At 46.6% G+C, this 12998-nt stretch overlaps 1 protein-coding gene across 1 annotated transcript in view; it reads left to right on the forward strand.

Moving 5' to 3' along the window:
• The window catches only part of CFDP1 (chromatin remodeling protein CFDP1), a 120911-nt gene extending 112727 nt beyond the window's left edge, over window positions 1–8184 (forward strand). The window contains exon 7 of the mRNA XM_004437105.2: window positions 7846–8184. Coding sequence (XP_004437162.1) covers window positions 7846–7936 — 91 coding nt within the window. The 3' untranslated portion in view covers window positions 7937–8184. The remainder of the gene's footprint in view (window positions 1–7845) is intronic.
• The last annotated feature ends 4814 nt before the right edge of the window (window positions 8185–12998 follow it).

Below are 12998 nucleotides of genomic sequence, written 5' to 3' on the forward strand. Positions count from 1 at the left end.
GCAAGATAGTATTAAAATACCTGGCAACAACTACGTAAAAGTTGGGAGGGGGTAAACGGACTTCAGTTTTCCAGAGATTTTGTATTATCCAGGAGGAGGGTAAAGGTGTTGACTAAGTGTACATATTGAAATTTCTAGAGTAGAGACAGAGTATATAATTTCCAAAGTAATGGAAGGAGAAAAATGGAATGATTTTTTTTAATTGACCAAAAGAAAACACAAAAGGAGAATTAAAGAAACCAAACAGGACAAATAATAAGCACAATATAAGATGATAGATTTTAAAACTAAATTTATCAGAACTTCCATTAAATATCAATAAACTAAATGCTCCAGTTAAAAGACAGAGATTGACATATTGAATTAAAAAATAAAGAACAATTATTTGCTGTTTAAAAGAGACGTATCTAGAGGCTGGCCCTGTGGCATAGTGGTTAAGTTGGGCACACTCCACTTCTGTGGCGTGGGTTCATGGGTTCGGGTCCCAGGCGTGGACCTGCACCACTCGTCGGCAGCCATGCTGTGGCAGCGACCCACATACAAAACAGAAGAAGATTGGCATAGATGTTAGCTCAGGGTGAATCTTCCTTAGCAGAAAAAAAATAAAATTTAAAAAATGAGAGACATATCTAAAACAATGGGATGCAGAAATGTTGAAAATAAGAAGATGGGAGAAAAGATAACCCATGCAAACAGTAACTAAAAGAAAGCTGACGTAGCCATATTAATATTAGACAAAATAAACTTTAAGGCAAAAACGTTACCAGAAATAAAGAGGGCAGTCTCAAATTCAGTTTATCTGGGAGATAAGACAATTCAGATTCAAATGTACCACTTGGCATTATCTACTGAAGCTCAGTGTAGTTATTCCCTGTGACTTGGCAGTTCCACTCCTAGCTGTATTCCCAACAAAAATTCGGTTATATGTTCCCCAAAAGACATGTGTGAGAATTTAAATAACAGTACTTTTCATAATATCCCAAAATGGAAACAACTCAAATGTCTATCAATAGTATAATAGACAAAGTGGGATATATTCACACGCTGGATACTCTTTAGCAATGAGAATGATCGTGGATAAATTTCAATAACATAATAACAAAGAGAAGGTCATGCAGTATAATTCCATTTATATGAAGGTCAAAAACAGGGAAAACCAATGTGTCCAATAGGTCAATTTGTGAAAGAAGCAAGTCACAAAAGAATACACACAGTGTAAGTCTATTTATGTGAAGTTCAAAATTAGGCACAACTAGACTGTAATGTCGAGGGAACAGAAACTTGAAAGGGAGGCAGGGAAATGTGGGCGAGCTACACCTGGCTGGGCAGGTGTTGGGGTAAGAGGTGTGCAGGGGCCTCCTCGAGGCTGCCAGCATTCTGCTTCTAGACGTGGTGGTGGCCTTGTGAGTGCTTGCTTCATAATGACTCATTTGCCTTGCCCATTTTAAACACTTTGCTGTGTATGTGCGTGATATTTTACAATAAACTGAATTCAAATCCTGGCTCTATTACAAACCTGCCGTGTGCTCTAGCCCCAGTTTCTTCATCTGTAAAGTGGAAACTCTTCAGTATACCTCTCAGGTTTACTATGGGAATTAAATAAGTAGTTGAAATGTCTAGCATGTTTATAAATAGGAATCTTCTCCCTTTTCCCTCAAGTCCTTTGCTCACTCTTCTTCCATCTGCTATTCCTGACCTCGCCAAGTCTAGGGCTTTACTGGAAAGCCAGGTGCTTTTATTCTTTTAAATCCCTTCCTGGTATATTCCTGCCAACCTTTCAGGAATACTTTCCACAATGGTGGCAAATACAGCTTGGGGGCATCTCCTCCAGTCTCCCGGCTGGACTTTCTTCCTTCTCTGGGCTTTTGAACTTGGGAAGTCCCAGGGCCTTCTGTCCTCACATTCCATGGCTAAGATACCATTTTCTGCTGATGACTCCCAAAAAAGCTATTCCCTGCCTGACCATTCCACAGAGCTCCAGACTGCCATCTCAGCTGTTGAGTTGACAGCTCCATTTGTATGTCTAAGACACACATCAAACTTAACATCCAAAACCAAATACTTGCTTTCTTTCCATAAATGGACTCCTTCCTCAGACTTCTCAGAAAATGACACCATCACCATCCACCAAGCTGTTAAAAGAAAAACCTAGGAGTCATCCTTGATTTCCTCTCTTTCCACTCAAATCCTGAAAATCCAATAGACAATTCTATAGTAAAATATCCAGTCCATCCCTCTTTGTCCAGCCCCCTGCCACCACTCCAGTACAAGCCACAGACGTCTGCTGTGCTGCCTGCTTCTATATCTGTACCCCTTTCTCCATTCTGCTCCACATAGCAGCGAAAATGATTTCTTAAAAATACAAACCATTTTCCTTCTCTTCCCTGCTGAAAGCCCTCCAGTTGCACTTAAAATCAGTGTTCAGCTCCTTACCCTGGCATTCCATGCCCTCCTTGAGCTGTCCCCTGGCCACTTCTTATCCTCTTCCCCCCTGCTCACAGCAGTCTGGCCTCTGTAATGCTCCTCCGGCTCCTCCTCTATGATAGGCTCCTGTTTGTCACTCAGGGCTCAACGTGTTGCCACTCTCTGGAGTAGCCCCCATTCCCCCCAGGAGCCCTCAATCACATCGCCCTGTTTGATTTTCTCCGTCACACTTATTATCAACTGATATGTATCGTGGTGCCTTGTTTCTTGTATAATAAGCCCCCAAGGGCAGCTTCTGGTTCACACTCCGTCACCAGCACCTAGAAAAGCACCTAGCCCGGAGCAGGTGCTGAGCCATCGCACTGTCTAAATGCCCATCCCACTAGATATCAGATGGCCATGGCTTTGTTTTGGGGCCTAGTAGGATTGGAATTAACTACCCAGAAAAGAAAGGCATGCTACATCAGAATGATGTCTCCACCCACACATCATTTTCAGTCAGCAAAGTTGGTTAAAATGCCTGTACCAAAGACAGTTGTCTGCACAGCAAAGAATCACTGCTTTTACTCTGAGCCCCGGCCTCCCATGGCCTAGTCCAGCATGGTCCAGCGTTTCAGGGTTGGTGTCAGCAGTCTGCACTCAGGCGGTTAGCATTGCTTCCGTCTAGCCCTGTAACCGATCACACAGGTTCCCCGGCAATGTTCGCCAACACTGCTGAGGCAGAGGCCCAGCAGGCTTGGGGGAAGGGGTCAATGCACAGAAAATGAGAGAAATAAAGCCCCCAGACTGGGGCTGCTGGCAGTCAGATTGAAGGTCATGGAGCTTGATGATTGGAAACCAGGTGTGTTTGTGATTTGGAGAGGCATGAAAGAGAGACCAGAGAAAATAATTTTTTTTCCCAAAGAATCTATCTCTATGACCCTCAAGAGTCGCTCTTTCAGAACCAGCACAACCTTGAGGTAAGATGGGAGGAAAGCAATGGAGAAGAAACTTAATTAAAATGACCACTCTTTCACTCTGGCCCTCAAGAGGTTTGCAAGTCACAGCCTCTTCCATGGGGGTTGGGGTGCCACAGGCTTGTGCAATATTGGGCAGATTACTTCTTTCAGTTGCATTTCACAGAGTAAAAAAGTGCGTATCTTATTACATCCATCACAGATCTTTACTCTAGCCTGGGAGTGCCTGCATTGCCCATTGCTTTCTGGTGCTGGGAATTGAAGTTGACCCACTTTCCTTCTCATGTTTGTGCTGCGCTGAATGCTTGCTTGGGGAACTGAACGCTGGCTGTGCTTGGAGCAGAGTAGTAACACAGCCCTGAAATGCCCTCAGTTATGTACTTTCTTCAGATTTCCCTGCACCTCCCTGTGCTCTTTCTTTTCCTGGCCAGTGGGCAGGAAGCCTTTCGTGAGTGGTCAACCGTATGACAGAGCTCTTGGAGCTCCCAGCACACCCACTAGGCCCTCCTACCCTCAAAGACCTTTGACGTCTTGGAGGATGGATGGCCATCCTTTAATTTGCAGCATGGGTTCCCAGAAGTAGGCACTGACATGTTCCCTAGAAGCATTTTCTACCCTTCTCTTGTCCTCTTCCATTTTTCTCTCTCTCCCCATTGGCCTGGATCTCAAGAGAATTGGTGGCAGAAAAGTAATTTGGGTTGAAAGATCAAAAATATGTCAAAGCCTGTTGTATCTAACCTGGTTCTGAAGGGAAAAGCTAGAAAATCCCTTAGAATTTGATGCTGTTAGCATATTTTATTAATGAAAGCGAAGAGCTGCTGCCTCTTAAATGGGCCACATAAGGCAGTAATAGGGGGAAGGTATGATACCTTCCACCCCCACCCCTGGCTTCCCAGGGGACTGGGCCAAATCAGGCTGGGTCCCTGGGAGTGCTGCACCCAGGCTAGAAAAGCATCATTGCACTTGTCAGCTGGCGGTTCTGTGCCGAGACTGTAACCCACTTAACGTGCCTGAAAACTTCCTGAGGCTCAGTTTAAATAGGCCATCCACTCAGGCCACCTTGGAGGAGGTGGCCTTCCCCACGAGCCCTTCCTCTTTCTGGAACATTTGGTCTCTTGGTCCCTGTTCCAACTGTCCCAGGTTCTGAGGCTTTGTAGTGATAGAATCAAGTCAGAAATGGGAAGCAAGAACCCGGCAACACTCAACAGCTATTTTTGTTTTTATTGTTTACAAAGCACTTTTCACAGTTTCATTAAATTGTCAGAAGTATTGTAATTTTTATTCCTGTTTTACAGAGAAGAAAAATAAGACACAGAAAATTAAGTATCTTGCCCAAAGTCTCACAAATAGTAAATGTCAGAGCCACTCTCATCCTCAGCACCTTTTCTATCTCTGGGAGGTGGGGAGTCCATGTCTAATGGAAGTTTTGTTCCTGGTCAGCTCTTGGCAGTAAACTAAAGCCATCACAAGGATCCTGTTAGCAGCTGCAGATGGCTGTGAATGGGAGAATGAAGTCACCAAACCTGCCTTGATGGCCTTTGTCTGGGTTGCCCTTGGGAATTTAGTAGCATTCTGCACATGTGCCCCTCTTTGCTGCCTGAGGCCTTCCCTAAACCTGAACTCTGCCTGCCCCTGCCTGCTGAGCACCCAGCCTGGCTTCACTCTGGATAGTCTTAGGTTCAGCTGGACCCAGAGAAGCTTCCAGGAATCTGCAAGGCCATTATTCATGCTCAGTGAGCATCCTAATTTAAGTATCACTTCTTCTTCTTTAAAAGAAAGTCAAGAAGAAAGACCACAAATGTTCAAAGCTGCATATTTCTCTTCCTTCCCCCTGGCCCACTCTCTCAGACAGGTAGCACTGGGTAATGGCTCTCTTGAAACATGCCCTAAATTCCTCTCTAGCCACAGTTCACCCCTTTTTTTCTGCTGGACCTTCAAGAGGGAGTTAAAGCACACCGCTGTCAAAACATTGGTCCCCATCACAATCTTCACCCAGAACCAGGGGGCTTGGGGTGGAGAGGGATGATGGTCGTAGTGTAACAAAGCCCATCCGTCAATTTTGGTTAACAGCCCCCTCTGGAGAATTATGGGTCCCTTGGTGATAGATGGAAGGTGAGTTTGTTCTGTTGTGTGTCTACTTCGCCACCACTGTCCCCCGTTTTCTTTCTTTAGCAAAAGGGGTCCACAATGTCTGTGGCTTCCCTCTGTGCCAGGGAGTCTGAAATTCAAATGTAACTGGGCATTCTGCATTTCACTTGCTAAATCTGGCAGCCTGACCCTGAGGGCTTGTGTCAGACAAGCAGGCCCTGCCCTTTGTGTTTCCAGCCATTCTGGCCTCTTGGTGGTCGGGTTTTGTTTGTTTTTTTGCTTTGTTTTCTGTTTTTTCTGAGGAAGATTCACCCTGAGCTAACATATGCTGCCAACCTCCTTTTTGTATGTGGGCTGCCGCCACAGCATGGCCACTGACAGACAAGTGGAGGTCCGCGCCTGGGAACCAAACCTGGGCCGCCAAAGCAGCAAGTGCCAAACTTAACCACTACGCCACCAGGGCTGGCCCTTGGTGATGGTTTTGACACAGCAGCTTAATTCCTGATCCCAGACCAGGTAGTGGTTTCTGGTCACTGATAACACTCATCAAGAGAGCTGACTGCTCCTCTTGGATCGATTGTCCTCAGGACCCTGGCAGAAGCTGGCTTCCCAAAATGATGGTGACAACGTTAGCTGCCATTTTATTGAGCACCTGCTCTGTGCTAGGCATTATATGTACACTATTTCATTTAGTCCTCACACAGCCCTTCAGAGAAGGGATGATTATCCTTTCTTTTTGTGGGGGGGGAGATTAGGAAACACAATTGGCAGGTTACATGGGTTACCAAGCATCACACAGCCAGCAAGTGGCAGAGTAAGGATTCGAACTCAGAGCCGCCACCCCTTCTGTAGTAAGGCATAGGGTTAGTGGCCACAGGCTTGGCTGGAAAGCAAAGAGGATGGACTGCATTTCACAGGGTGCTCTGGGAGGGAATGTGAGGCCCTGAACTCAGCAAAGGAACACAGCTTCCTGAACCTGGTAGTGTTCTCACCGTAAACGTAACGACCTTGTAATGACAGGTGCACATTTTCCACAGTGCAACAAAAGAAAAATTAGTGCAGAGATTCAATTATGTCTCCCATTTTCAGTGGCAATTTTGCTCTCTCAATAGGTTAATTAGCTGCAGAGATCCCCTCCCCCCAGGCAAATCGCAGCACACTTTATGGCAAGAAGGTGCATTGAAATGCAGCTGTGTCTCATTAAGCAGCCAGACTGCCCACTTCAGCCCTCTGCTGCCTTCCCATCCTGCCTGGGAGGACCAAAGGAACCCTTGTCAACTGAACCTGGCCCCAGATTAGGGAGCAGAGCCCTGACCTTTATATGTGGATTTCGGGCAGCAGAGGCACTTAAGATTCCCTTAGAGGAATTTAGGGAAAGGGCTCTTCTGTCAAGCTTGCAGAAGCAGCCTGGCCCCAATTGGGTGGAGAATACAAGGAGAGAAAGGTGGGGGTGGGGGACTGGAGGCAGTTAAATCCCTTCTGAAGTGAGCGCTTTCTTTTTTTTTTTAATGATTAATTTTTTTTGGTATTTTTTTTAATAATTTTATTTATTTATTTTCCCCCAAAGCCCCAGTAGATAGTTATATGTCATAGCTGCACATCCTTCTAGTTGCTGTATGTGGGACGTGGCGTCAGCATGGCCGGACAAGCGGTGCGTCAGTGCGCGGCCGGGATCCGAATCCCGGGCTGCCAGCAGCGGAGCGCAAGCACTTAACCGCTAAGCCACAGGGCCGGCCCAGTGAGCGCTTTATGTACCTCTCAATTCACTGCACCTTCACTGCCGCCCTAGGGGGTAGTTTTTACTACCCTATTTCTTCCATTTTCAGATGCATTTTTTTTTCACATTTTGATGTATATGTGCAGGATGCATAGCTTTCTCTCTGCTACCAACTCTGCACACCACTAAGGCCAGGAAATATGGCATCACTACTTTGCTGTTGAGAAAAATGAGGCTCAGAGACGGTCAGTCCTTGACCAGCGTGGCCCAGCTAATGTGTAACGGAGCTGGGCTCTGAACTGGGCTTGACTAAGCCTGCTGCTGCTTTCCTTAAAACCTTGTTGCAAAATTGGAACATCCAAGTCTCTAACGTACTTTCCTTTGATAAGTTGTTCCTTTCTCCTTTTCATTTTATTTTCTTTTACATCTGAACCAAAAATATCCTTGTTTAGATCCAACTTGAGTGGTTTGGATGTTACTGAGTCGTGGGTGGTCAGTCTGGGCACCAACTGTGGTCATCTGTTTGCATTTGCTGTAACCTGGTGATCCCACTGGCGAAGTGGACCCGTTCACACCGGGGGGGCGGGGATGGGACAGTGCAGAGGAGGCATTTTCTCCTGCTGGATTCTGCTGACAAACATCTTTTTCATTTTTTTCTAGGTACATTGAACGGAAAGCTTTTCTAGACCGAGTGGATCACAGGCAGTTTGAAATTGAGCGAGATCTCAGGCTGAGCAAAATGAAACCCTGATATTGTGGGGGAAAATCAATAGCGGCTTAATCCTGTTTACAATGTGAGCTTTTTGTGCATCTGTGAAATGTTTCCGGTGTTTCTCATCAACTGTTTCCCAGCAAGGTCTTGTTTTCTACTTTGAATTTCTGTCTTTGTATCTTGATCTCAGTGGTTTCATTCATTTTACTTTTAAAAGTTTGTTCTTTAAAAAACAATAAATAAATAAATAGATACAAGTTGGTCCTATGAGAGGCTGGCGAAGATGATGACACCGCTTACCTTCCCTTATTCTGCTGCAAAGTCTACCAGGCCAAGTCAGTACATTCCAGGCCTGTCTGGACCAGCCTGGATGTGCAGTTCTGGGGCCATGGGACTCTTTGTGAAGTCAGCCTTGCCCTGAAGACTGAGGGAAGGAGGCTCACTGGTGCCAATGGAACACCAGGCCCAGGCAGTTTTGGGGGGTTTTTTTGGTTTGGTTTGTTTTGGTTTCTGAGGAAGATTGTTCCTGAGCTAACATCTGTTGCCAGTCTTCCTCCATTTTATATGTGGATTGCCACCACAGCATGGCTGACGAGTGGTGAAGGTCCATGCCCAGGAACCGAACCCGTGAACTCTGGGCGCCGAAGTGGAGCGCACTAAACTTAAACACTAGGCCGTGGGGCCGGCCTGGTCCTGGGCAGTTTTGTTCTCTGTTCTGCTCGTGCTTCTCCCCTGATCTCTTTCTCCCTCCTGAATGGAATTCCGATTTACTGGTATAGTGTAAAGCTGAAAATAAGGATATATTATTGCTGAATTAGGGATTTTTTTCCCTTCAGCCTTTTTCCTCTTCCCAAAGTTAAAGTCAACTTCAGATGTGCTCCCACCTCAATAGTTCTTTAATTTTTGGTTTGTCAAAGAAGACTGTGAAGGACCCTTTCTTTTTTATACTCTGTAGGAAAATTTAAATTCCAAACTTCATATTAATAGAGCAGTAAACCACACAACCTACTCCTGGGTGTGTGTGCGTGTGTGTGTGTGTGTGTGTAACATGGATAAGCTTGTGGGGGAAGGTAAGGTTCCAAAGACTGGGATCCAGTTCCTGCCTGGACATCTACCAGCTATGTGACCTTGACCACAGCTTAGCTTTCTGAGCCTCCGTTTTCTGGTCTGTAAAGGCATGAGAAGCACCAGTACCCCATAGGGTTGAGATGAGCTAATGACATACCTGAGGGATATAAGCACAGGCCTCCCCATCCAGTCCTCTAATAAGATTGTCAACCCTACATGGTTATGGGGTTATGAACTTTATTGCTCAGAAAAGTAGTTTACAAGCTGCATTTGAACACATTGTTCACATCCACTGTGATTAAGGATTCTAGAACTGATACTAGTGCATTTCAGGCCAATGTCAGAACAGGTGGCCTGTGAGGGCTCAGTTATGGCCCTACACGGGAACACAGGAATAACAGGCAAGTCCTTTAACCTAAGACCAGCCAGCGTTTTGATTAGGGCAGGACATCCAGACCTGCAGGAGCCACCAGCTAAGACAGATGCGAGTCCTGCCATGTGGTATCCTCTGGTACGTCGTCCCTTGTTGACTGCCTTGGATGGATGACAGTTTCCCTAACTTTTTTCTGGAGTTCTGAGTGCCTCCAGCATTTATTCTCTTTCACACAGTTTGTCATCTCAGGAGCCATTGTATCAACAAATGAGTGAGCTGGCTCCCCTCCCGGATTGAACAATGATTTGGTATCCTATAGAATAAACGTTACTGAATTCGTCATATGTTAGGGTATTTCTTTTTCCAAATCTCTACACCTTTGAACACTATGAGATTACGACAAAAGCTGCAAGAGCATGCTGGGTTCTTCGCACAGGTGGGTTTGCTATGCTCACTTTGCTCCAAGGCATGGAGAGAGAAGTCAGGTATGTCAGTGAGAGTCATAGCGGGGCCTTGGCCCTGGCTGTTTTGTTTATGATCCAGGCTTCTCCATCTCTACTCTGCATTAGATTAATGTTAACAACTCTGCAGAAAGGTCGGTTCCTTTCTGCTACTCTTGATTGGTGTGTCTTTTCCCAGCAGGTTTGCTGCACACATCTGATCTCCACTTGATGACTTTTTATGCATCCATGAGTCTTTTGAAATGCCCCTCTAGCCTAGCCCCTTCTTCTGAAGAATCTGGCAGCTTCTCAAGGAATTCATAGCTATTTGCACCATTCTTGTTATAGATGCCCTTCCTCCCGACTTTGTAGATCCTTACTTGAGTGTTCCCAGACTTGCACATTTAAAACTGTTTCATTGGCCTTGACTTCAGCTGCCTCCCCCTTGATCTACATGTAACCTCCTTAAAAGCCTTAAAAGTATTGAACTAAGTTCATCTTACTAATGAAGCAGTTTCCTCTGGCTAAAAAATGTGCACGTGTGTATGTATGCACACACATGTATCATCTTACAATGAGACTTTTAAAAGTAGCTTTAAAGCAGGCTTTCAAGCAAGCTTTCATTATGTCTCATTGGCTACAGCTGGGTCACCTGACCACCCCCAGCAGTAGGGGAGGCTGGAAAAGCCTCTCGTGGAAGCTGGGGGTGGTAGGGGGGCGGGAATTAGGAGTAGATGATAGGTCAGCCAACCAGTGGTACCCGGAACACTCAGTTTTTTGTAATAAACCAATAGGCTTTTCTCCATTTGGACTTTACAGTTGTCCCAGAGGAGTGGGTGGGGTTAGAGATGAAACAAGATGGGCCATGTCTTGGTAATTGTTGAAGCTGGGTGAGGAATACGTTAAATTCTTTACACTATTCCCTCTACTTTTATATAGATTTGAATTTTTCATAATCGTTTTGTTTTTTAATAATTTTACTTATTTATTGTTCCCCCAAAGCCCCAGTAGATAGTTGTATGTCATAGTTGCACATCCTTCTAGTTGCTGTACGTGGGACGCGGCCTCAGCATGGCCGGAGAAGCGGTGCGTCGGTGTGCGCCCGGGATCTGAACCCAGGCCGCCAGCAGCGGAGCGTGTGCACTCAACCACTAAGCCATGGGGCCGGCTCATAAATCGTTTTTTTTAAATTGTCCCAGAGAGGCAGAATTGAGCTGTATATAAGGAAGGACTTTGAAGTGCTCCAGCTATTCCAGGACAGAATGGGCAGCCTTCAGAAGCCCTGCTCTCCACCTCCCAAGATCCTGTGCTTGTTTAACAACTTGGAAACTAATCTTTGCAGATTCTGTGTCTCATCTTCCAGACTTTGAAGCACCTCCTCTGACTCCTGTGTTCACTTCTTACTGTTGTGGATCAATTCCAAGGGACAGTGGAATTGGCCAGCAAGACGGGTCCTTGGGCATGGGCTCCAAATGAGTGGTGGTTTCTTGTAGGTGTAAACCAGGCCCCAGGAGATGTGATTCTTCTTAGTCCTGCCTCACCATCCACAGTGGGCTGAGTCCTGTGGCTGTAGAATGGAGTGTGCCTCGGCTGCCAGCCAGGGACCCAGGCAGAGGACTAAGGTGTAAGAGAGAATACGAAGGAAATGGCATAGCCACTGAGGAGCAGGCCTACTTGATTCAGCGAGTGGTGAAATCGGGAGAGGGTGAGGTGTGAACATCTATGGGAGCACCTGAGGCAGACATGCACCACCCTTGGGCCTTCCTCCTGGTCATTTGTGCCCCTGCGTGAGCTCCATCTGTGCTCTTAGCGGGAGCTGCCTTCTCAGTCACCATTGCCACCTGTCCTGACCTCTTCCTACCTCACTCTCAAGAGGACTGAGAGCTGCCTCAGCGAATGCCTGCCTTTCTCAGTGGGCTTGCTGAGGCCAGGCTGGATCGTGGGGCTGATTTGAGTTGTGTTCATTTTCAATCAAGAATCACCTTTTTTGTCAGTCTTGTTTGAACAATGTCAGACAGCATCTAGCCCACAGTTTTTAAGAACAAGTGGATAATATTTTATCTAGCTCTTCGCATTCACATTGAGTGAAAACTAATCTGCCTCACTCCCAAAGGAAGTGATGCCCCTTTCTCCAGGAGTTGGGAATTGTCAAGGAAAATGTTTGCAGGAAGTGGAAAGACTGAGTCAGTGCTGAGAGGCAGTTTGGCAGCCCTTTGCCTGCTCCGTGTGCCTCCCTTGCCATGGCGTGAAGGACAGGAGGACCGCCCAGGGATGCTTCCTGGCTGCTGTGCGGAGTCCAGAGAATTCTGGCCCTGCTCTTGCCATCAGTCTTTGTCTTCTTGTCCCAGATGGGTGTGTCGGATATCCAGGGCATCTGGTACCTTCCCATTACTGAAAAAACTGCCCTAAAACAGTATGAGGTCAAAGAATAAAACAAGCTTCTTTATGTTTTCTGCTCACTTATTTCCTCAGGAACATGGTGCTCTAATTAGGAACTCTGTATAACAGAGTCTCTAGGGGAGAAGGGGCCGCATTAAGAACTAAATCTTGAGAGAGCTGTACATGGTCGGAGCTGAGGAGGAGGAGCTGGCTAAGAGCCCTGGCAGGCACTTAGTCAGTGCCTGAGTCCATGAGAACTGCACAGGTACAGCAGGCTGGCTGGTTACTGACCCCACAGAAGGATGGGGAGAACCTCCCTAGGAAAGAGTGGAGTGATGGTGCTTCTGGTACCCAGGCAGGCCAGGCGACAGGGCTCTCCAGGTGCTGCGCTGCCTCGTGGCATCAGCTGAACAGAGGAGGTGTGGTGTGGTATGTGATGTGTAGTTAGTGTGGCACGGTGTGGGTGGCGTGGCATGGCGGGGTGGATAGGACCTAGAACAGGCTCTTGAGAGTGCAGGCTTCAGGCATTTCGTATCAGTATTTAGCCAGAACTGGAATTGCTCAGGCATGTTGGGTAAGAGTCGATGACCATTTTTTCTTTTTGTAAGGAGGACTAGCCCTGAGCTAACATCCGATGCCAATCCTCCTCTTTTTTCTTGAGGAAGAGTGGCCCTGAGCTAACATCCATGCCCATCTTCCTCCACTTTATATGGGATGCTGCCACAGCATGGCTTACCAAGCGGTGCGTCGGTGCATGCCCAGGATCTGAACCTGCGAACCCCGGGCCGCCGCAGCGGAGAGCGCGCACTTAACTGCTTGCAGCACCAGGCCGGCCCCCTCG

This window comes from Ceratotherium simum, chromosome 30 (genome assembly GCF_057802395.1).
Source record: "Ceratotherium simum simum isolate JZ-2026a chromosome 30, ASM5780239v1, whole genome shotgun sequence".
NCBI lineage: Eukaryota > Metazoa > Chordata > Mammalia > Perissodactyla > Rhinocerotidae > Ceratotherium > Ceratotherium simum.